General features: G+C 36.4%; 3 protein-coding genes across 4 annotated transcripts; 1 reads left to right on the top strand and 2 right to left on the bottom strand.

The window, feature by feature from the left end:
* The first annotated feature begins 1,186 nt into the window (after positions 1-1,186).
* LOC125857604 (pentatricopeptide repeat-containing protein At5g61990, mitochondrial) lies at positions 1,187-5,531 on the top strand. The gene is made up of 3 exons (XM_049537215.1): positions 1,187-4,512; positions 5,051-5,224; positions 5,316-5,531. Exon 1 carries the CDS (start codon positions 1,279-1,281, stop codon positions 4,372-4,374), a length of 3,096 nt encoding a protein of 1,031 aa, XP_049393172.1. The 5' UTR covers positions 1,187-1,278; the 3' UTR covers positions 4,375-4,512; positions 5,051-5,224; positions 5,316-5,531.
* Positions 5,532-6,537: 1,006 nt separating this feature from the next.
* LOC125857605 (GDP-mannose 4,6 dehydratase 1) lies at positions 6,538-8,566 on the bottom strand. The gene is made up of 2 exons (XM_049537216.1): positions 7,372-8,566; positions 6,538-6,859 (listed from the first exon to the last, which is right to left on the bottom strand). Exon 1 carries the CDS (start codon positions 8,470-8,472, stop codon positions 7,381-7,383), a length of 1,092 nt encoding a protein of 363 aa, XP_049393173.1. The 5' UTR covers positions 8,473-8,566; the 3' UTR covers positions 6,538-6,859; positions 7,372-7,380.
* Positions 8,567-9,425: 859 nt separating this feature from the next.
* On the bottom strand, positions 9,426-25,274 carry LOC125858500 (ADP-ribosylation factor GTPase-activating protein AGD3-like). 2 transcript variants are annotated; one of them, XR_007445753.1, is made up of 19 exons: positions 24,850-25,274; positions 23,697-23,773; positions 22,178-22,278; positions 21,344-21,414; positions 20,747-20,809; positions 18,850-18,894; positions 17,828-17,893; positions 17,662-17,709; positions 17,478-17,573; positions 17,323-17,364; positions 15,659-15,865; positions 15,396-15,527; positions 15,086-15,319; positions 14,883-14,969; positions 14,487-14,801; positions 13,331-13,567; positions 12,122-12,290; positions 11,819-12,052; positions 9,426-9,976 (listed from the first exon to the last, which is right to left on the bottom strand). XR_007445753.1 is itself a non-coding variant. In XM_049538291.1 (19 exons), the coding sequence occupies exons 1-19, from the start codon at positions 24,907-24,909 to the stop codon at positions 9,862-9,864; spliced, it is 2,403 nt and encodes an 800-aa protein (XP_049394248.1). In that variant the 5' UTR covers positions 24,910-25,272; the 3' UTR covers positions 9,426-9,861. The 2 variants fall into 2 exon arrangements, 1 of the variants encoding a protein (XP_049394248.1); XM_049538291.1 differs by having other exon boundaries at positions 11,819-12,056; positions 24,850-25,272.

The raw sequence follows: 25,274 nt of genomic DNA on the forward strand, positions 1-25,274 counted from the left end.
CCCCCGGCACCCCCTACCCCCTGGGGCGCCCCCCTTCCACCAACCTACCCCTATTTTTTTTTGTTTTCCAAAAAAGAAATTATCTAAGTTTGAAAATTAATATTAATTTTTTTTATTTTTTAGCACAATTAAGAATTTTGAGTGGAAGTGAAAACTAAGTGATCTATTATGGGTCAATATGGATACCCATATTTTACCCATTTTGACTATATTTGTAGAGACTCTTAAAATAGTATGAACTTATATTTACCCAATTCAAAAATATGAGTGATCCAAGTCATTAAATATGTGTAAAATGGACTCATTTAATTAATATGGACTGAAATTGCCACCCCTAATGGGATTCTTAAATTTTTTACTATATTTTATATATTAATAATATGTTAAATTTAATATATAAATATATTTTATAACATTTTTCAAATATATATATATATATATATATACATACATGATTAAACGAGTTTGAGTCTTTGCTCTTTAAGTAGCCTTTACTTAATTAGGTTTAAAATTAAAAGATATTGTAATAGATACTCTATCAGATAATACAACAAAGCTGATGCAAACACTCCAATTAAATGTTTAAAATCAAACAATACGATAACAAGATTTTCATTCTTGTCTTCTTGGTGAGGAATTAAAGTATTTCTTCAAGAACATATTTGCGAAATAAATAGTTTAATAGTAATATTTTTGAGATGATATTTTTAAAGTTAAAAAAAATTGAAAATTAAACGAACCATGCCGATACCAAAGAGAAACCGATATGATTGAGATGGTTTTAAAAAAATCTAATAAGAGTTCGAAATATATCAGAACTTTGACCGAAATTGTTGTAACAATCTCAAACTTTGAGCATGACCTATTACCCACATACAATATTTAATTGTGCATTTTAAAGGTATATATGTATCCACGTGAACACGTTACTATTTATAATAATGCAATATTTATGATGTCCACGTGGACACATATATACCTTTAAAATACACTATTATATAGTGCAGAGGGGTAAAAAATAATTTCCAAAGTTCAAAATTATTACAACAATTTTGATCAAAATTCAAATATATTTCAGACTTTTTTCCCAATTTTAATTATATATTATAAAATACTCAAATTAAAATGTTTAAAAAATTATTCCATTGAGTCATGACAACATACTAAATAATACCATACATAAAGTCATCCCTGTTCACTTTCCTCTGCAAAAATCCTCTTTGAGATCTACACTTATTTAACTGGTTATGGTAATCTGGACAAGTTTGTTAAGAAACTATGAATCTCGTATTGTCAAAAAGGATATTGATTATCTACAATTGGAGTTATCGAAGACATGTAATCAAGAAATCAATGCGCTATACCCACAGTAAATCAACAGTGGAAGAAATCTCGACGATTTTGAAAGATAAGATTTCGGAAAGTAAATCAACAGCGGAAGAAATCTCGACGATTCTGAAACTTAAGAACTGGAAATTACTTTTGGAGTCGTCAGAAATCCCTAAAAAGCTAAATGCAGATGTGGTTCAGTCCGTTCTTGATTGGAACAAATTACTTGTCAACCCTAAACGCTTGCTTGACTTCTTTGACTGGTCGAATCATAAATTGGGTATTGCTCACATTGATTCTTTCTCCATTCTTGCTTTGGCTTTGTGTAATTCGAACAATTTTGCACCCGCCCAGCATGTGTTTGATGAAATGATTCAGAGACGATTTCCAGTACGGGATATTGTTAGTTCGTTGGTTAAATGTTACAAGGAATGTGATAAGTTTAACTCAAAGACTGTGGTGTTTGAGCTGCCAATTGATGCTTATAGGAAAAAGGGTATGCTAAATGAGGCTGTTTCTATGTTCTTGGATATTAAAAATGAAGGCTTTTTCCCGAGTTTGTTGTGTTGTAATACGTTGTTGAATGAATTACTAAATGGTAATAAAATGGAACTGTTTTGGAAGGTTTATGAGGGAATGCTGGAGAGCAAGATTAGTCTTGATGTTTATACATACACCAATGTGATCAATGCTTATTGCAAGATTGGCAATATTAAGGATGCTAAAAGACTTCTTCATGATATGGGAGAAAAGGGGTGCAATCCAAACTTGGTTACATACAATGTGGTTATCAAAGGCTTGTGTGGGACAGGTACAGTTGATGAAGCATTGAAGCTAAAGAAGTCAATGGAAGGAAAGGGATTGGTTCCGGATATCTATACCTACAGCACACTCATTGATGGCTTCTGTAAGAAAAAGAAATCCAGGGAGGCAAAACAGATTTTGGATGAAATGTATGAAGTAGGTCTGAACCCGGATCATTTTGCATATACAGCGTTAATTGATGGATTCATGAAGGAGGGTGAGGTGGACGAGGCATTTAGAATAAAGGATGAAATGGTTGAACGTGGGAAGAGTTTGAATCTAATGACCTACAATTCTATCATAAACGGGCTTTGCAAAATTGGCCAGATTGACAAAGCAGTAACTATCAAGGCTGACATGATTGATATGGACATATTCCCTGATGTGCAAACATACAATTATTTAATTGAGGGCTATGGTCGCAAGAATAACATGGATAAGGCTTCTGAACTTTTGGTTGAGATGACTGACAGAAACTTGGTACCTTCAGCCTATACTTATGGTGTGCTGATTAATGCTTTCTGCAACACTGGAGATCTCTGTCAAGCAATTCTTATTTTGGAGAAGATGATTGCAGCTGGCGTGAGACGAAATGTTATCATCTACACCCCAATCATAAAAGGTTATGTAGAGGATGGTAAATTTGAAGAAGCAAAACATATTGTGCAGGATATGTGGCAGGATGGTATATTACCTGATATCTTCTGTTATAATTCAATTATTAGTGGGCTCTGTAAGGTGGGAAGGATAGATGAAGCAAAAGCGTGTCTCGTTGAAATAGAGAAGAGAAGACTGAGACCGAATTCATATAGTTTTGGGCCTTTTATTTCTTGGTATAGAGAGGCAGGGAATATGCAAGTTGCAGAACAGTATTTCTGGGAGATGATAGATCGTGGTATAGCGCCTAATTATGTCACCTTTGCTTGTATCATTGATGGGTACTGCAAATATGAGAATATATCACAAGCATTTTCAGTATTGAATCGCATGCTTGAAATAGGTCGACTGCCAAATGCTCAGCTTTATGGTATTCTTATCAATGCCCTCTCAAAGAATGGGAAATTGTCAGATGCCATGGATGTTTTATCTGAACTTTATAATAAGGGTCTAGTTCCTGATGTGTTCACTTACACCTCACTAATTTCTGGTTTCTGCAAGCAGAGTAAGTTGGAAAAGGCTTTTCTACTTCTTGATGAAATGAGTCAGAAAGGTGTTAGACCAAACATAGTCACTTATAATAGCTTAATAGGTGGTCTTTGCAAGTCAGGTGACCTATCGAGAGCTAGGGAAGTGTTTGATGGTATCTCTGGAAAGGGTTTAGCACCAAATGGTGTGACATATACTACAATCATTGATGGTTACTGCAAAGCTGGTGATCTAGATGAGGCATTTCGCCTTTCAGATGAAATGCCTTTGCAGGGTGTTCAACCGGATGCCTTCGTATACAATGCTCTTCTTCATGGATGCTGCAAGGCAGGAGAGATAGAGAAGGCATTGTCATTATTCCATGAAATGGTAGAGAAGGGAATTGCATCTACTCTTACTCTCAACACATTGATTGATGGGTTTTGCAAGTTAGGAAGATTGAGTGAAGCACTGGAGTTGGTGAAGGGTATGTCTGATATGCACATCCTGCCTGATCATGTAACTTACACCATTTTAATTGACTACTGTTGCAAGAACGGAATGATGAAAGTAGCAGAAGAGCTTTTCCAAACGATGCAAGGGAGGAAACTGATACCAACCATTGTGACTTACACTTCACTCATACAAGGTTATCACAGAATTGGAGAAAAATTGAAGGTGTTTTCACTATTTGAGGAAATGGTGGCAAGGGGCATTCAGCCTGATGAAGTAGTCTACAGCTCAATGGTTGATGCACTTTACCGAGAAGGGAATCTACATAAAGCTTTCAGTCTTTGGAATGAACTTTTGGCTAAAGGTCTTTTGAAAGGACATGTAAGTGAAACATTAGTAGGGTCTTGGTGTGAGAAGGGAGAAATTTCGGCATTGTTGGCATCACTCAATGAAATAGGAGAGCAAGGTTTTGTACCTAGTCTTGCTATGTGCAGTACTTTAGCCCACGGATTAAATCAAGCAGGATATTCTGAAATATTACCTATGGTTATGGAGACCATGGTAAAGTTTTACTGGATCTCCAATTCCATGACTTCAAATGACTTAATCAGACATTGTCAGATAGATGAACATACTGAAAGTATTAGCAACACTCCAAAGTAATCAGCCTTATAAGTTACTTGTCAGCTTCAAGACTAGCTCAACAAGAATGTTGTATGCTGGATTAATCCGTTCTCTCTGCGGTTTCTGACCGTGGATGCTCGATGGCGAACCCAGACACCACTTGTGGGACAACACTGGGTATGTTGTTGTTGAACTGCTGAATTTTTTAAGTTTACTACCTGAAATAGGATAGTGATTTTATCTCTGTGTACAAAATATATGTATCCAGTATTTTCTTAATGTGGGGTTTGAATGTTAACAAAATTCTTGCTTATTTAAAAAGAGAAGGTGGCTCATCTGCTTTGTCATGCACCATGCCTTTGATGTGTCAACATTTTCTCATCCATCTCTACTCGCCAAACACACTAATGATGAGAATATTGATATTTAAAGACCTTGAGGATTGTTTTATGATGATACTAGCTCGATGAATAATTGCTCTTTGAAGTTTTATTGGTCATAGTCCATAAAACTTTTGTTGGCAGAGTTGGTGGGTTCATATTGTTGTTTATACCGTGCAACCAGATTTGCATGGTTAGAGTGGTGAGACTATTAAGATGAACTGACAAATGATCAAGTTTCAGCATAATTTAGTTGCCTGATTGAAAAAGAATGTCTGCAACTCAGTGTTATTTATTCTCATGTTATCTGATATAAGTTGTTTCCATTTATGAAGGAGCAAATGTTTGTAGCACTGCAGCTTGCATGTGAAGTTCTTTCCTTGGAACTTGCTACATTATTCTTCGGTTCTATGGTCACTCTGCTATGTCATCCTTATCACGGTGCTTTTTCCTTGGTCTATTGAGGAAAAGCAAGGCAAGGAAACCTTGATGTGCACATTTGAGTAACTGTAAGTAATATACATACTGAATACCAATGTCAAAGCTTTTGTATCAGAAACAATTCTGCTTGCTCACAGTTTCCTTTCTGTCTTTATGTAGGTTCTTGGAGAAGGATGCCAAGGAGTTTCTCGTGTAGTTTTCAACCCCTCTGATGCACTTCTGAAGTTACCTACCAGCGTTGAAACTAGGATGGATGTCTCTTGTTAGCTGTAGATCTATGTCTCACTATCTAATGATTATTCGTTTTGTAAAACTTTAATATTTTATGTATAGGCTTCACATTGTCACTGGAAAAAAGTATAGAGTATTTTGATGAACATTTGCCCAAGTTCGAGTCCTTGATGAACATTTGCCCAAGTTGAGTACTGCCCAATACTGTACAATGTGCAAAAAATTTTAGAGAAGAAACTAAGGTATAAAAAAAACATCAAGAAGTTATTTCGATGAAAGACATGCGTGACATTGTAACTTGGCCCTCTCTGTTTTATATCATTACATATTAAAATTTCCTTTGGCAGAATGAATAACCTGGACTGAGCAAGCTGTTTCCCCAGATAACTCAAACCTTCGTTGCTTTTTGGGACGTGGAAACTTCAAGCTGTGAGTGACTTATGTGCTGCTGTTATCTGTTTGCAACTTTTAGGAGGGTAAGAATCTCCACATCATTGAGGGCTAATTCTGAGACAAGGTGACAAATGGTCTTGCCTTCAAGATCAGCAATGCGTGGGTTAGCCCCCGTTCAAACGAAATTCTATTGGTCAAAACGAAATGATACAGCTTTAGTTGATTAAACATGGCCATTGACAAGATGATCTTTGATCATTAGTCTGATGGTTCAACATAATCAGAAGTATGCTCATTATTGATCCAAAAACATATATATCCTCTCTCAAATTCGAGCCAAGTATCACTTACCGTGCAACTATAATGTAGTACCAGAAAAAAGGTGGAGGATAGAGAAGGGAAAGAAACGAGAAAGCGGAGAAGAAGGTACAACAAGAGAAACAAAAAGAAAGAGAGGTAGAAAGAATATGACTAAGAGAGAACAAAAGAGAATGAACAATTCATCAGCTTGTTCCAAACAAAATAACAGAGTCGAGTAGAGATTTCTTAACAGGGATGGCATGACAGGGCAGAGGAAGACTACAAATCTTTTTAAGCTCTAGAAGCCCGGCAGATCAGGGTGGCAAGTTGGATACTTCTTGTCACTGAAAACGAGGCTCGGGAAAATCCTGATTCAACCACATCAAATTCCAAATTTGAACTAAATTCAAGAGAATCAATTTTAATGGAAGAAACAACTTCCTCAAAAGAATGAGTTTTACTGTACAAGTAGATCTCCAGCTGGAAAAATTCTTGTTTAACTATGTTTTGTATAAAGCACTTCAGGGTTTTGCAGTAAATTTAACAAAGCAGTCAGCTATGGAAGTTCAATATTTACGTTTTCCTCTAGAGGATTCCGACTTCCTATACATATACCTCTTTATGTCTTCTACACTGCAAACACACACCAGGAGACGCTTCACCATGGACTACTGCATTAACATCGGCTTGGTAGACAACAACGAGACTATATACAACTTTCTTGTCATTTGCAGACACATTCCCACAACTGTTCTGCAACTGAAAGCAGGTTCTGCATACTGCAACAAGAATCAGACATAAATTAAACTACAACTACAACATACCCAGTAACAAAGTGGGGTGGGGTGGGGGGTCTGGGGAGGTGAGCGTACACAGACATTACCTCTACCTCAGGTAGAGAGGCTTTAGCCAGATACCCTATAAAGATGTGAATTATTTAGCAAATGTTCTTTATTACCACACACATACGGGAAGCACCAATAGTAATAAATGTCTTTGTGTGGTTTTTTTTTACTGTGTAAATCTATAGTTCGGCATATCTGAATTTCTACACAAAAACTTGAACACAATTTGACTGTTCCATTTCCAACATTGAAGCAGCAAAACTCAAATAATTAGAATACGATTCCTCAAAACTTAACAATTGAGTTTGATCCAAAAAGATGACTCATATATGTTTGTATTTAAAAAGAAGTCATGAACAACAATAACAATAGAAAATAGCATGGTGCCTATCTTCAATACAATTTTCAACTAGAGCAAAGTAACTAGCAAATGTAAGTGGCATTACATAGAGCTTTCAAGGCTGTTGTTGAGCATCCATGTAACCAGCATCAACAAGAACCTTCTCCCTTTTAGCCAATTCGACATCCTCGTCCACCATCATCTTCACCAGTTGTTTGAATCCAACTTTGGGCTTCCATCCCAAAACTTTCCTAGCCTTGCTCGAATCTCCCTTAAGATTATCAACTTCTGTAGGCCTAAAGTACCTCTTATCAATCACCACATGATCCGACCATTTCAATCCTACATAACCAAATGCCTCTTCCAAGAACTCCTCTACCGTGTGGGACTCCTCGGTTGCTACCACATAGTCATCCGGCTTCTCTTGCTGCAGCATCATCCACATTGCTTCTACATAGTCCCCAGCAAAACCCCAATCCCTGGATGCCTGCAGATTCCCCAAAAACAGCTTGCTCTGTAGCCCAATCTTGATCCGACCCACAGCCCGAGTGATCTTCCTAGTGACAAAGTTCTCACCCCGCCTGGGAGATTCATGATTGAACAAGATCCCATTACAAGCGAAGATCCCGTACGCTTCACGGTAATTGACGGTGTACCAATGCGCGGCACACTTGGATACAGCGTAAGGGGATCTAGGGTGGAAGGGTGTAGATTCAGATTGCGGTGGTGGTGTGGATCCGAACATCTCAGATGAACCAGCTTGGTAGTAACGGATATTTGATCTTCCAGTAGCAGAAATGTGAGAACGGACAGCCTCCAGAAGACGGAGAGCACCGGTGGCGACAACGTCGGCGGTGTAATCAGGGATCTCAAAGGAGACGGCAACATGAGACTGTGCGGCGAGGTTGTAAACCTCATCAGGTTGAATTGTATCAATCCAGCGGCGGAGAGAAGAGGCATCGGTAAGATCGGCATAGTGAAGCTTCATGCGTGCCTTATGGACATTGTGAGGATCGATGTAGATGTGATTAACTCGTTGGGTGTTGAAATTGGAGGATCTACGAATCAGTCCATGAACTTCATAGCCCTTGTCGAGAAGGAATTCAGTCAGATACGACCCGTCTTGGCCAGTAATGCCGGTGATCAGAGCTACTTTCCGGCGATCGCCATTGGAATCTCCGGTCGATTCAGATCTGTCGGATGCCATTTTTCGGTGACACGAAGTTATTTATTCTTGAATTTGTATGTTGGAGTTTTATAGTAAACGCTTATTGAGAACTACTTGTCAATTTGCGTCAAATTAATTGAATCAAGTCTAACTATGACACAAATGAAAAAACAAATTCACTGAATCACAAATAAGAAGAAGAAATATCAAAATTAGCAAATTTTGCACGTGCCTGTATGATGCTCGGTTCGGTTATCGATTTGTGAACATGCTAAATCATTAAAGAAACTTTAAAATATCGATTATTGATTGTTATTTATCATTTGTTCAACTATTAATATTTCATATGAAAACATATTCTTCATTAAAAATTCTAAACCGCTATTCAATAAAAGATAAAATCTAAATCATTAAACTAATAACCATTAGACCCTCTTATTCCTTCCTTCTCCAAGTTCTAGCTATGGAAAAAGGTATCAACAACAACTGATTTTATTATAGGACAACTCATGATGTTCATATCGATCTATTATGCGTCTCTACATCTAGCATTGGGTAAACCTCATACAATAACTCCTATAAACCAATAACAATTTTTCATTTCGAATAATCAGTTCCAACTCAATTTTGATTTGTTTGTCTTACACTCCTTTTTTTGTTTGTTCCAAAAGTAGCACTTTTTTTTTTTTTGATAATTCTTTAGTACTAACTTTCCACGTAACATCCTTTAAGATGACAAAATTATGGAAATACATTCTACATATATTTATGACTTGTGTATGGGCTTGACTGTCAAGCCTCATTCCTCGTCCTGAACATGATATCGAACTGAACTCACATGAGGTAGTGGACCGTGATGTTGAGCCCGAGCACATCCTCCCAATATACAGAGATCAGTTCGATACCATGAAAATAAGAAATCACTCTGGAGAATCTAAGCTAGAAATCGAAACAAATATTAACAATTGATCAACATGAGTTTGCTTTATATATATAGTTGGGGAAGAAAAAAAATTATCACTTTGCACCTCTTCAGTTTCTACAGCATCTCAAACTAATTTAATATAACAAACTATTTACAACTAATCTACTGTCTAATTCTGTAAGCTCTGCAAGAAATTATAGAGAAGAAACTAAAGGCTGAAAAATACATATGAACAAGTGGATTATGCATCTTGAAGCATGAGTGAAGCAGCAAACTAAACATCCTGGGCACTCTCTGTTATATCATCTCTTCGCTCCAATTTGCCAACGCAAAGAGATTTCTCTCCTTCATTCCATGAAGGCTGCATATATTAAAATCTCGAAGACCTGGACATTATAGCAAGCTGTTTTCCGAGATAGCTTAAACCTTAGTTGCTTTGAAGATAAACGCATCACTCTGTGGGACGTGGAAACTCTTACCTCCGAGTGACCTTTGTGCTGCTGCTATCTATTTGCAACTTTCAGGAGGGAAAGAATCTCCACATCATTGAGGGCTAATTCTGAGACAAGGTGACATGGGGTCTTGCCTTCAAGATCAGCAATGCGTGGGTTGGCCCCCCTGTTCAAAATAAATCATATTGGTCAGATAAAGATGATTTAAAATATACAAATGATACAACTGTGTAGTTGGTTACACAGGACAAGACGATCTTGATCATTAGTCTGATGGTTCAAACATAATCATAGCTAAGTTCATTATTGATCCAAAAACATATAAATCCCCCTCAAATTTGAGCAAAGTACTGACCAAAAAGTTGGAAGTGCAAGTCTAATGTAGTTCCAAAAAGACGTGCAGGAAGGGCAAGAAATGAGAAAAGGGAGAAGAAGTGCAGAAGAGAGACAAATAAAGAGAGGTAGAACGAATAAGAGAGAGAGAGAGAGAGAGAGATTAATTTATAAAGTATAAAGTATTCGTCAAGCTTTATTCCAAACAAAATAACAAGAGTCCTGTTTATAGAGTTACAGATCAACAAATCTTTTTAAACTGTTGCAGCAGGCAGATCAGGGTGGGCAGGTTAGATACTCTTATGAAACGGTCACTGAAGACTAGACTCGGGAAAAAAGCTGATTGTTTCAACCACAACACATCAACATCCAAAGTTGAACTAAACGAGAAATTCAAGAGAACCAACTTTAATGCAAAAAACAACTTCCTCAAAAGAAAAGAGTTTTACTGTACAAGTGAATGCTAAAAGCTAAGTTGCACGGACTACACTTTTGGTGAGCTGCAACTGCGTCATATCATGTCTAATCACCTCTCTAAATACTTCTTCGGTCTACCTCTACCTCTCTCAGGGTCGTTTGGTGTGAGGGATAAAAATAAATAGTGATGGGATAAAAATTTTGTAACTTGTTTGGTTACCATGTTTGGGATAACTTATCCTGCCATTTATATCATAGTGACATATACATGATGGGATAAGTTATCCCAGGATAGCTAACCCCGGGATAACTAATCCTGGGATAACTTGTTCCCAACCAAACGACCCCTCAATACTTATTCGCTCTACATCTACCTCTGCCTCTCTCAATACTTCTTCGGTCTACCTCTACCTCTCCTGAATCCATCAATAGCCAACCTCTCACACCACCTGGGGCATTTTTGTTTCTCCTCATCACATGCCCGAACCATCTCAACCTCGCTTCCTGCATCTTGTCTTCCACCGAAGTCACTCCCCACCTTGTCTCGGATATCCTCATTTTGAATCCCATCTCTTCTAGTATACCCACACATCCATCGTAGCATCCTCATCTCCACCACTTTCAGTTTCTGAATGTGAGAACTCTTGATCTGTCAACACTCCACCCCATATAACAAAGCTGGTCTAACCACCACTTTATTCATTGAAGCATTTCATTGAATAAAAAAAATACACAATATTGCATTGAGATACTTCACATGATGCATCAAGTATAAGTTACGGTTCTGAGTTGTAACTAATTCTCACAGAGGCAGCTTCATGAACTAAGCTTAACTTGGGATTAGAAGTCCGACCACCCATGAGATAGGTGGAGTTTCCCAATAAAGCACTCCCTTGGCATATGCGAGATATAAATATTCTGAATGTCGGCACAATAGCTGTGGACTCCCATGACTTCAACAAATAAAAATTTATAGAATGCTCTGGTACATGCCATTAACATCGAGCTCCTTCGGAACTTTTGTGAATATCCAAACATTAGTTTGTTTCGCAAACTTAAAACTGAAGATATACAAGCATAGGCTTCTAGGTTGTGAGAGAAAGAACTATGGTAAGTGAGACAAGCGTAAGTGTGTGCTTGCAGGGTATAGAGACAAGCATAAGCATGTGTGCATGCATCAGAATGATGGTTAAACACAAAGTACCCTTTTTATCTTTACTTATAAGGATTAACAGCGAACTTAAAAACAAAGAATTACCTCGCAAGTAACAGTTTGGAAGTTGCAGTTCTTCCTCTCATAACACTATGATGCAGTGGGGTCTGACCTCGTGAATCACAAGCATTTATGTTGGCACCATGCTGCAGAAGCAGCTCGACCATGCCAATATCAGCAGTTTGGCAAGCTAGGTGAAGTAAGGAACAGCCATCAAGAAATTCATCAATGCAATGCTCTTCACTTTCACTTTGTGGGTTAAATGAGCTTGAACTATCACTGCCTAAAAAGATGATGTTAATCAGGTTTTGTTCGAATCAGAACAAGTCTCTAGATTTTGAGACGTACCAGGTGATGCTTCTTCCCCATGGACTGCATTAACATCAGCTTGGTAGACCACAATGAGACGATATACAGCTTTCTTGTCATTTGCACGGACACCTTCCCACAACTGTTCTGCAACCGAAAGGAGGTGTGTAGTGTCCTTCACCTTGTGAATGAAACGTTTTTCTGCGTACTGCAACCAGAAACAGACATAGCAAACATACATTAATTCACATTTAACCAGAAAAGCTAGCTATAGAGATTTGAATTATTTAGGAAGAGTTCTTTCTGTTACCACATGCAGACTAGTTGCACATAGGGGAGCACCATTAGTACTACATATTCATTTGCACACAAAAATGCCACAGAAGGCCTCTATACACTGTGCTGAGAGCTTGAGACAGGCAACACATCTAAACTGTACGAGATTATTCACCTATGAATAATGTCTGTGTAACGCAGATATGGATACCAGCGTTGGGTACGAAACAGAGTCGCACAACAGAAAAGATGAACATTTTGAAACATAGAGGGATATAACCTCATTCAAACAAATATTTCAACTTTATATATTATTTGTACGCGGTCTACTACATACCAGCAAAAGATGCTAATAGTTGTGCATAACATACTTCATCAATTTCATAGTCATAACATGCATGATCACCAAATATTTAATTAACTAAGATCCTTTGATTTTACCAAAATAAAAAGACGACAAATGTCAAGATTACGTAACAAAGAAGAGTCTCAATTTAACCTAGAATAAAATATTTACAGTATATTTTTTTGCCTAGGATGGTTCTTTTCTTCTTTAGTCTTCAGATCAAGTCATGCTTCTAACAAAAACTGCAGGCGTAATTTTGTTAACTTTTGTGGTATCACATAAGTTCTTGAAAAATATAAGAAATTAGGAGAACACCAGAGAGAAAATGTTTGACATCCATCTTACATAGCAGAATGTGCAATGTCCTAGACCACCGATCTCTTCTATTAGCTTTGAACTGGGAGATAATACCAGAGAAAGGCAACTAGATAAACTATAGGGTCACTCTTAGGCCTAATGTGCAATGTCCATAAACCTGGACACATTAAGGGCTAAACAATTGAAAGAACTGGAGTAATGAGCTGATGATGTCAGCTTTAATTGAGAAAGAAAATTACAAGACGAGCAACCCCTTGAAGAGATTGAACAGACGGCAAAGGAAGTAGCTTGACTATTCGGAGAAGTACCTTTGCATGAATGAATTTCTCCTTTACTGAAATATGATCAGCATAACTGGGTTTTCCAAAGAACTCTTTGTGTTTTTCAGACTCAAAAAACCGCATTGGTATTTCATCAGCCTGAAACGTTTTTCTTGCATGCAACAGCTCCTCCCAAACAGAATTCACGAACACATTACCCAGTGCCTCGAAAAGCGTTATGATTGAAGGCCCCCACACTTTAACATCAAGTTTCAAAGATCTTACCTACAATTCAAAGTTGAAAACTGTTAGATAATTTCAGAAAAGGAAACTTCATCTTTTGCATGATCATCTGTCACAGGTCTATAAACTATTATTTTTTAAGCAAGTGAAGTGCTTAACAAAGGACAAACTATTCTAAATCTAAACAAGAAAGGGGAAAATGGACAGAATACTGCATTGTCATTCAGCAACATGATTCTCTTGTCTCATATTATAGCCTTTCTCTTCGGATATGCCGCAGAAAATTAACATAAAATGCAGTTAAGGTATTCTCTTCTCACTTCCACTTTACTCTGGTTTACTGAAATTCATATTTTGTACTCAAGTTCTGTCATTCTGATCATAACTTGATTTGCGGCTTGCGCTAAATACAACTAAAACAAAAAAACTGGAGGATGAAAAGAGCCAAACTTTCTTCTTTTGACAAGTGTAAATTTGGAGAAAATAAATGAATAAAATATTTTAAAAACTCAAACTAAATGAAGAAACGATTTCACAATGACAACAAGGAGAATTATCAAGTACAACCCTCAGAAGTTTAAACACGATAAGATCAGACTTCATTTAGTATTTTAATTGTGAACGAAAGTTCACTCCTCACCAATTTTTTCATGTATCTAGGTATTTCAAAAATTTCAGCAGCAAAAGAAGAGGTCCAATCTATCATCAAGAGATTGCGTGGTTAAAACTGAGGTATCTAGTTCCTTTCTTCTTTTGGAATGGGTCTCCTTTAATTTTTACACAGAAAGATGATACATATACTTGTAAAAGCTCTAACAGACAATTACACAAGATGCACATGGTTAACTTGACAGCAGGACTTTCTATTCCCACATGAAATGAGAGAGGTTTAAGAAGATTAAGTTTCTGATTATGCACACAGAAAGAAACTTAGGTGCAAAATGTAACTAAGTTGGCTTGCCTTGGATATATGTACACCAAAGTTCCGGTGAACACCAGAACATTCAATGCATATAAGAAGTCCAAGATTTAAAGAAGCCCATTCTGGTCCAGGAGCACCACAATCAGCACATTTATCATTCCCAGGTATCCGTTTTAGTGCTTCAACTGGTTTCTCTCTTTTCGTGCTGAGGATGTGCACTGAACTTTTGGATGGGCGTATGAAAGATCTACCAGTAAGATCCCTCCCAGATGTGTACTCTTCCATTGCTCTTTGATCATGGTCAATTGGACTTCCTATAGAACTACTTTCACTAATGGGACTACCAGAGAAATGCTGAACACCAAAAAATCATATTATCAGATATAACAACAAAAATAAGGAAAGGAAGACTTATATACTTATTTTCTAGTTTACCCTTTCAGGTGTCTGGGAAGTTAGCAATGAAGTAATAACTCCTGTTATTTTTTCTATCCAGTCCATTTGCTCCGCTGCACTCTCTGCCTGAATAGCCAAAGGATATATCTTTACTAAAAGGTTATTGTTGATTAGAAATCTAGGTTGAAATCCAGTTCTCTTACTACAGCCCAAAGAATTATCAGGATGCCTCAGGCATTTACCTGCAAAGTATAATTCTTTGTTGGTGAAATTATTCTGAAGCAAAATCTCAGATCAGACTGATCTGCATCTGCTTTTATTGTTGATGTCAGTAGGTTCACTGTGTGACGTGCAACAGCTTTTTCCTCATGTACACCTCCATGATAATGAGAAGAAAGCCAACGACTCAGCAGTCCTGATCCCGGTTCTGGGGAAGAGCATCTGTTTGAAAGGAGTGGGCTGGCAGAACCCTGAAACTGCATTCTCCACATTTGAGCAGGTCTATATAATAGCTGAAAGAACTTGTGACAAACATTTAGTTTGATGACTTACAGATGGCCTGCTCAATTGTTTTCGATAGTAGTACAGCATTCCTCTGCTATCTAGAACAAAGAATCTTCTCTTCCAGTCACCTCTGATATTAGAAGAACGCTTTGACAGGTATCCTTGTTTTATAGTTTGTACCTAAACTATTGAAATCTTAGCTAAAGAAATGAAAGGTAGAATTTTCTTTAAAACAAATACTGAATATCGTAAGCAGTAAGAGAATGTTATTTGCTAATAGTTGTAGCCAAATGCAGGATTGTACTACATACCTTTCCTTCAGAAGCAGATTGCATGACTGCTTCAATAAGTTTGTGAGAACTCCTGGAAAAAGGTTGTGTGACGTCACCATTTGTAGACCCATTGAACGAACATCTCCTTTCTTGATCTATTTTCCTTTTGTACTCTTGCATCCTCTCATTGAGAGCTGCCTGCTCATACATGGAACTTTCTTGAGCTTTTTGTGAATAAGCCAAGACCTGTAACAGAACAGCATCCCTCAAAACATATAAAAACTATTAAAAGATGCCATAAGCATACAATGAAAATTAGTAGTATATCACTGAAGCAATTCCACGTATGCTACATAAGTAGAGTGTAATAGTAGATGCACAAATAATGGATCCAGCAGCTGACAATTGAAACTATAACAGAAGAACTTTATCATGCAGAGTCACAGACAACAAAAAAAAGACACAAACTAAAATCAAATTAGCTATTAATGATTGAGAAACTAAATTGCCTCATCTGCCTATCTAGTAATCTTGGGGTCGGTAATGGATTCAGAATTCATGCAATTATCTCCTGAATTTACAAGCTTGTGCTTGGACCCTTTGTAACTTCAATGCCCAAAACCATTAATTTTTCTTTGATCAAGATCCAGCGAAAATGAATAAAAATTTAGTCGAGGCTTCAAGAAGCACCAAAATGGGGCAATGTGGAGCTTCCTGTGATTTGGCAAATGTTCAATCTGCGAAGGCATTGTTTTATGGTGGGCAACGGCGCAAATCAAATCTGAGCAAAAAACTGATAGACCAGCAGTAGACTTTTGAAGTTCGAGGTTTGGAGAATGCATGGGTTAATGACTTCTGGGTACCACTATACCACTATTTCCTACGCTTCAATACGCAGTTAGTGAGTCACAAAATTGGTAAAAATTCTAAAATCCATTTTTTCCCTGAAAGATCTAAAAGCAAACTACACATGCATGCAATTTACCATGTATTGTGTTAATACCTACAAGATCAAATGAACTGCACATCAAGCAAGATGTTTCGAAGGGAAGGAAGATGCTATACAGAAGATGTTTATCGATTTGGACTATTCGGGGCAACCTACAAGATGCCAAAGTTGAAATTCATAGATTCTCTACAGGAATAATACTCTGTACAGAAGGAATCCGTCCTTTTCGTTTATTGTATTGGGAGATTTCCTTTCTTGTAATGTCCTGTCCTAGCAACTTCTAAATGTGAGGCTGTTTATTTTTCTTATTATTAATATGATCAAATGCACTGTGCTGTAAATGTTGCTTTTGTAATATAATTATAATATTTCTTTGTAAAAAAACAATACGCAAGTGGCGGAACACAGTCCAAGTTAACTAGCCTTGATTACTTTGTGGCGATTGCGTAACAGTAATAAAGTCTTCAGTGTAAGACATGTGAACGTTAACTAATTTCAGAGATATCTAATAATTAGAATTTGAAATAGGTAGTTTATCTATATAGAACTGTAAATTGGAAGGATTGCGGATAAAAAGGATTATGGATGCCAAAAAGAGAATATTTGTCATGAAGGTAATAAAAAGGAATGAAAAAGAACCCAACAATTCAATTTCATGAAGGTAGCACATTATCATCCATTCCCTCAAGCAAATTGGAAGGCATCATGGGAAAAGGGTATTCACAAAAAAACTGTTTCATAACTAGCATCTAACCTGGCTGATATAAGGCTCCATTTGATGCAAAACTTCATACCCCTGTGCATCACGTAATATCTTGAATTCAGCATGATGCATTCATTAATATCAACAAGCATAAGATTTCACCATTTTAAAACTTTTTTTCCACTGAAAAAGAAAAGGAAAAGGACCTGTTTGAAAAACCGAAGATGACTGTCCATCATACTGCCAACAGCTTCCAAAAATTCATACTTCTTTTTGGCCTCAACCGCAGAAAGAGCACCGACCTGAACTTATGAAATATTTCAACAATTATATTATCTTGCTATTTGTTGCATCACTATTTGATACCGACTGCCAAAGAATTGTGCACACCAGATTAAAGCGGGCTTGCTCAAAGCTCAACCTTGCATTGTAAAGTTCCTGGAAGGACTACCAAATTAGATGTTGCCTGACAATGGTTACCATAGAAACTACCTGATCAATAAACAACATAAAAGGATAGTGTTTATGGATTATAAGAAGAACCGATGTTCGTTACCTCCTCAATGGCTGCAGCTATATCCATCCTAGTACTTTTCCTCAATGACAAAAACTTCTCTCGAACCTAGATGATAAAAGCAATCATTTTAATGTACATCAAAACAAAGAACCAAGTACCATCATGTTAGTTTTCGAACTATTTCAACTTCTTTTCAGAAAGCTACAACTCAACAAATGTGAAGATGTTTCTAAAGGTTTAAAGGTCATAGAAGCAAGATGTGGAAACGCCATCCGGTGTTAATCTGTTATCAAGGGTATAAAGATCTTGTACCCGGTTGGCCTTAGTTCCGAGAAGTAGACACCCAAAAACTCTTTTTCTTCAAAATGTAACTCAAAAAAGATTGTATGAAATGAGTCCAAAAGGAGCAAACATATATTGATGATTCATATAGTCGTCCCAACTTAGTTTGGGATTTAGAAGTTATCATTATTGAACAATTTTAAAAGGATTAATGTCTTACTATACCAAAATCTGTTGCTTAAAATAATCTGAAAAGATAAGGATATATGTCAAAGACAACAGGAAAGTCTTTTACAACAAAGAGCAAGACCATGGCAAATTCAAAATGACATATTAACATGCACAAACATTGTTTGGACTTCAACAATCAAGGTTGTCACTAAAGTTACAGGATTTAGGAATACTAACCAATCACAGAACAGAAAAAAGCAGCCACTGGCAAACAAGATAATATTGATTATTAGCATATTAGGTACATAAATATCTTGCTTTCAAGTTTTCAATACTAGTAAATTAGTAATTCCCGCTTTTTTACTTGACATATTATTAATTACTGCCTCCCCTATCCTTTTGAAATGGTATTTATAGGTTCTAAGTTGAGTCTGCTATTTCAAAAGAGAAAGTACAATTAGAAAAACAGAGAACAATTAGGTACAATGCCAACAGAAAGTCACTCCATTGCAAGTCTGTATTTTTCAATTTAAATGGGTAATTATCCGAGAATATAAAGCTCAACACACGACAGATAAAAGATTTGACTAGAGAGACATTGTATCCACCTGATCATAAGCAACATTGGCTTTGTCAAAACGCTTCCGAGCTTCCTGAAAGTAATGAAAATTCACATAACATCAAAATACACGTGTTAGGTCTTTGAGAATACACTACAAGTGGTTGAACTACAAAAGGGGCAAGAAGAGAGATCTGTACATATATTTGCATAACTGAGATGTAAGGTTGATTGGACAATTGGGTGGGATAGAGTTCTGCGAGATCATATATGGTCAAGTATGGAACAAGTCAAAAACTAAACCATCGAAATCATAGGCAAGTCCTACCCAAATGATAACTAGTTACTGTCAGCGTCTTCTCTCCCTCCCCCCTTTTATTTAAATAATTATTAGTATAAATGAGATGCTTCAAAGGTTATTCAATATCTCTAGTGGAGCAGAAACTATCTATATGTTGAAACCAGATAGCTGATATTCTTAAAAAATCTATTACAGCAACCCTAAAAAGCTATAACATTGTAGAGTTCCAGCTAGTTGCCTTGAAAGAATAATGGGCGTTAAACTTAGAAAATAATCCCAAAACAAAGACACTGCCTTTTTCTAATCTTAACTCCTTAGAAACATTCAACTATTTCTTTTTCTATCTGATCCAGTTTAATTATTTCCTATTTCTTTTTTTTTCTAGGTATCAATTTGACAAATTCTCAAAACAAAATCAATGAGCATCAAGTGTAGTCTTTTGAAACCATCGATTAAACATTTACGAACCAAATTACAGATACTACAAATTAGTTTGTTGTTTAAAAAACACACTCTCTTGATTCATTTCTCAGTCTACGGAAGAAAATTTTCGCACCTACAAAGGAATGAAGCTCAAGTAGCTGTCAAACAGAAAGCAAAAGGGCTTTCTACTTTGATCAGGTAAGGTTTTCTGCTCTTAACATGCTTGTTCTTATTATCAATACACAGAGTGTAAGAGTAGTGCCCAAAGAGCTAATAGAGAATTTGGCTACATCTTGTCCTTTCTCAAATTTAGTTGAAGGCTTGAAATCTGACAGAAGCTTTAGTCAGTGTTAAGACGAAGTTACCTACTGAGTTCCCTAGCATGCATACATTATTGCTCCTTCCTTCAACAACTTCTACAAAATCGAGCCATCCCCTTCAATTGCTTTTGAAGAAGCATTTCCTATCCACATGGAGGAATCCTTGTCTAAACTTATTCTGTTAACTCGGTTCCTTCTTTTCTCTATTAATTTGAATACCAGCTACTCCATCACTTAAATCTATTAACTCTAAGATTTGAACCCAACAAAGAAATACAAGAGGGAAGACCTTGCCAATGGTTTGATTTGCATTTGGTTGAAGCATGAAGCCTGGTGGAAACTTTAGTCAGTGTTCAGAGTGTCATTAGAACCTCAGACTATCATAACGACTTCAATTATGCTACTCACCCAATCAACGAACCATTGGGCAGGTTACAGCAACAGAGGTCAAAACACCAACCATATACCTATATTCAAAGCTTACTTTGAAGATAATCCTACTCTAATGTTTTCATTCTCTCATAAATAGAACATATAATAACGTGCACAAGCATATGCTTTAGCCCAGTAGGACAGGTTCTACAAACATCCATACTTCAGAAAATAAAGTTTATGCAAGTTTGATTAGCTTACATGTCAGTTCATCTACAAAGTATTTTTGACTGACCAATTTTGGTTCATCACTTTATTGTTCATTTAGATGCTTCCTTCTATATGCATCCAGGAAGATGAAAATATATACTGACAAAATAAGGAAAAGTACTTGCACCAATGGGCAATGAAACATCCTAGTAAATGTGCTTCATAAGTAAGAATTAGCCGAAGTACCCAAAAGACTAGATTTTCTTATCTGTACAAACTTTCTCTACACAATGGACTACAAGTGAAAGTAGTGAGTATACCTTTACATCTGGAAGATCAATGGTTGCTAAATGCAGTAATCGATCATTTAATACACGCTCTACCTAAGCAAGACACAGAAAAAATGCCAGTCAAATGAAATAAACAAGGCGAAGATATTTCAAGGCACACACAGTATAAAGTATATATTGGAATGGAAAAGAAAAAAGTAAATTAGACTTGAAGTCGAGAAGAGCAATAATACCCCTAAAACAAGTTGGCATGAGAAAGTTTGAACACATTAGATGTGTCCAGATATCATTATTAAATAAATAAAAGTATCTCCTCTAGTCACATAATTCAACATGATAACAGATCAGGCTCGCATGAGAGAGAGCGTGTAAAAAATAATTATTTAATTAGAAGTGTCCTCCGTCCCTGTAGTAGTTTAAACTTTAACATGAGGTGGCCACTCTATCTACAATATGATTCTACAATTTTACCAAACAATTCATGGACCAGTACTAGGATATGGATTACATCCATGCAGATATAACAACTGTTAACAATACAAATCATTTGATAAACAGCATAATAGTTTTTTTAAAAGGAAAAAACTGCATAATAGTTGAAGTGCAGATATGGGGGGAAACTGATACCTGTGACCGAAGAACTTCCTTGTAGGTTCCAATTTCTCTCAGAGCGATAGCAAATTTGGCCATATCAGGGCCTATGAATGCAACTTGCATTTATTAGTATAATTGGGGAAGTAAGACTTTGCATTGATTCTTTGTTGCAAAAAAGTGTTGCTTTATGTGGAAATGGAAAAAAATAGAGAATTGCAAATGAATGCACGTGAGTTAGATAAGTGCAGCCAAATATGCCAATCCAAGTCGTTAACCTTCTAACGTTTAGCAATTATTAGGAACATCACAATCAATGAGAAACAATCAGTCCCCTATTGAACCTATAGGTCATAGACATTTTCTGTTTTGGATAAGGGACCTATAGGTAATCACTTCTAAGTTCAAAAGGTTCATAACTGAATTCAAAGATTTGAGGCCCTTCTAGAAATCATAATCTAGAATACATGTGCATCTTTGAAAGTTTTGCTTTTCTTTGTAATATGCATATGCATACCTTTTGCACAAAGGAGTCCCCTAGCATACCACAGCTCTGACACTGTGTAACCACCATTTAGGATATATTACCTTTATAAAGCATCCACGATGTAAAGAGTTGAGCTTGTTCAACAAACTTAGGATATGAGGTGATAACATGAGGTCTCCCCTCCTTCGTATTTTTCCCCTTTTAATATTAGTGTACATTAAGGGTCAATTCCTAACCCCCACCACCACCCGCTCACCACAAGGAGGATTTTATTATAGAGAGTTTAAAAAGTACAAAACTTATAGAAAACATTTTCCTTCATACCAAACACACCCTAAATACCAAACAATCTGATCTGAAAAGGTAAAGAGAGAATAGGAAACCTCCATATGCAACAGAAATGGGATCATTACGCCCTCCACCAAAGATTTCAAGTGAACTGGCAAAAGCAATGTCTCTATCATATGCCTCTCCAAGCCCTTCTCTGTAAATAGGAAACAAAAATGAATGAGCTCATAGCAAAATGTTGGTGCATATTTGGATTACCATGGAAACAAAATTTATGCAGAACTACTTGAGAATTAAGATACTGCCTTTTTTTTTCCAGTAACATCCTTGAAATGAAGCTTGTAGGAATACTAAACACTCCTTCCTATAAGCACAGCCCATAATGGTGCAATATACCTCTATGGTCAATAGGTAGAAGATAAATATATTTTTACATTATAACGGCCGGTTTAAAGGAAACTGTAGAAAGATACAGTCAGAAAGAAATAACAACTGCCAAGGAACTTCACGAAATACTATAACTTAATGAACCATAGTGGCAAAGCAGAGGCCCCAGATGTATATTAGCTTGTCCTTAGTTGTAATTTCAGACCCGCTGCCGAAAGAGAAAGCAGGAAAGAAATACACAGACTGGAATACAACCATGATATCCCTTGCTGAAAAAATCAATTGTGAATCAACTTCGCTGACAAGCAATCTTTGTGAAACTGATTCAAGCCAACTGCCAAATGATTCATCAGGCAACTAACATAAAAGATGATGTAGCCTAGAAATAGAGAATCATGCGACTTAAATATGAATTAGTGGTTCGAAATAGAGAATCATCTGAAGGAACGAAATAAGGTTTTAAGAAGGAAGTGTATTGTGAGAGGATGGTTTAACGAGAGCTTAGATTACAGCTTGCATGTACAGAGATTAAAATGGACAGCTGTCAAGTCAGTTATAGTGTTAGAAAACAAAGATGAGTAAAAATAATATAATACATTCCCATCATTTTACAAGACGAGGCAATGAATAGTGCAGAAATTGATATATCCAGATAATACATCTGCATTGGATGTTCCCTCAAATTTTAAGGTAGATAGTATGATATTGTTAAAGAAGAGCAGTGGAATTTACAATGTAAATCCACTTGTAAGACTTCCCTTGAGGGAAAAAAAACTGCTCGAGGTCATGTTAGAACTTCAGGTTTACACTCTTCTAGCATCACATCTTCTCAAGGTTATCCAACTGATATATGGTATTAAAAGGTTTAAATTAAATGACAAGCTGGTAGCACAAAAGCTGAAGAAAGCTATTCCCCTAATTAATCATGCAAATTTTGGTTACATGTATGAGTCTTATGACCAGGCATCCTAAAACTTTATGGGATCAATAATATATTAATTGGAATATTCTCAGAATTTGTGCCTCGTTTGTTGGAACTAAAGAATGAAGCTGCTACATTTTTGGTGGAACTAAATTCCCCCGTCTAAGTAACAGCACTGGTTGTTGCAGTGGACAGCTGTACACCCTTCTCACCTCCAATTTATACATCATAATATTTGCTAACGGACTGCCCTGTGCAATGTTACATATGATAATAAATTGATAGAGCAGGATAAATAAACTTACGTGTACTTTCGACATCCTTTATAATACTTTAGACATTTGTCCCTCAAAGTCTCAGAACTTTCCTCCAATGATTGGATCTGTTCCACCACCACAAACAAAATTTAAGGACTTCAACTCATGGTAAAAGAACATCAACAAAAATATGTACAACTACTGTTGCATGAATACCAATCTCAATGTATATATCACATAAATACCTGCTTGACCAGCTGTGTATGAACACACTTACTTGCAGAGGTGTTAAGATCTAGTTATAATAAGATATACTAGCCCTAGATTATATGTCAGTTAACTGTTGGCATATCATCAAACAGATCTATAGAATCATTCCTATTGAATGAGTGAGTGCTACACCTATCATCTAACCATGGGCTATATACCACAAATCAGCTTAATTGTAGCAGTTGACATCTAACAAAATATAATTATACACTCGTTCAAGGAAGAATATTTCAGCTAAAGCATAACTTGTTTCTCCTTGGTTGTTGATGATACACTTTGGTAAACTATCCCAATCCTCATAGTCTCAGGGTTTATTCCAGACAAACCAGATTCCTCAAAGCCCAATTACAGTCCAAACAACTGTCCGATAAAATGCTAAATCAACAGCTTACTATGTTTCACTTTTTAAGGCCATGTAACTTAAGACAAAATAAATTCCATTTAAAGGATAAGGGAGACAAGAAAACAACAGTGTCTGCATAAATATAAGCGCATAAACAGCATCCAAGGTGTGGTTTAGAGGTCAATGAGGTAGGTAACAAACTTTAAGATCAGGGGTCAAATTCTAGTGGATACAAAAAACACCTCAACACCATATAATCTATTCTCATATGTGTAAGCTTTGGTGAACATAGTTAACCGATATCTACATTGGTGGCATGTAGCAAGTTTCCACATGCTAGCTAGCCAAGACACCACTGTAATAAATAAAAAAATAATAAAAAAAAAATATATATATATATATAAGCCCCCAAAATATTAATTGACTGACAGAAACCTCAAATAGTCAAAATTGATTAGGCATCCTGCATCATAATGGAGTTATTTCTACCGTTAAAATAGGCTAAGCTGATAACACAGACAGGTGGGTACCATCAAATATGGCAACTTTCTTGAAATAAAATCAAGAATCAAGATTGAAATTCTTTACCTGTTGACGAAACATAGGAGAATCATCGATTCTGGCGAACAAAGTCTTCCCTTCTTGCATCTTATGAGTTTCTTGATTCACATTCGAATACCCAAAAAGAAAAGAAGTCCAATAATCAAGATTCCCAAAAAAGAATGATTCTTATGATTCACATTCGAATACCCAAAAAGAAAAAGAAGTCTAACAATCAAGATTTCCAAAAAAGAATGGTTCTTGGAAAGGGAAAAAAAAAGTGATTTTGAAGTTAAAATAAGATGAAATTAGTAAGGGGGTTTTGATGTTTTGAGGGAGAAAATGGAGGAAAACAAATAAATATTGCTGGAGAAATAGTGCGATAATTCATGGCTGTCATTAAAATACTATTAGTCTCTCTCTTTCTCTCCGTTTAAGGAATTCGGTTTTGATTTTTACAAAACGCGCAGAGA

Source organism: Solanum stenotomum, chromosome 3 (genome assembly GCF_019186545.1).
Source record: "Solanum stenotomum isolate F172 chromosome 3, ASM1918654v1, whole genome shotgun sequence".
Taxonomy (NCBI): domain Eukaryota; kingdom Viridiplantae; phylum Streptophyta; class Magnoliopsida; order Solanales; family Solanaceae; genus Solanum; species Solanum stenotomum.

Excerpts from the sequence above, each read along its gene's own strand:
- LOC125857604 (XM_049537215.1), top strand. The coding sequence starts at position 1,279 with ATGAATCTCGTATTGTCAAAAAGGATATTGATTATCTACAATTGGAGT.
- LOC125858500 (XM_049538291.1), bottom strand. The coding sequence starts at position 24,909 with ATGCAAGAAGGGAAGACTTTGTTCGCCAGAATCGATGATTCTCCTATG. Across the intron at positions 22,279-23,696 it reads AAAGGATGTCGAAAGTACAC|AGAAGGGCTTGGAGAGGCAT; the intron begins GTAAGTTTATTT and ends TCCTATTTACAG. Across the intron at positions 17,894-18,849 it reads CCAATGTTGCTTATGATCAG|GTTCGAGAGAAGTTTTTGTC; the intron begins GTGGATACAATG and ends TTTATCATCTAG.
- LOC125857605 (XM_049537216.1), bottom strand. The coding sequence starts at position 8,472 with ATGGCATCCGACAGATCTGAATCGACCGGAGATTCCAATGGCGATCGC.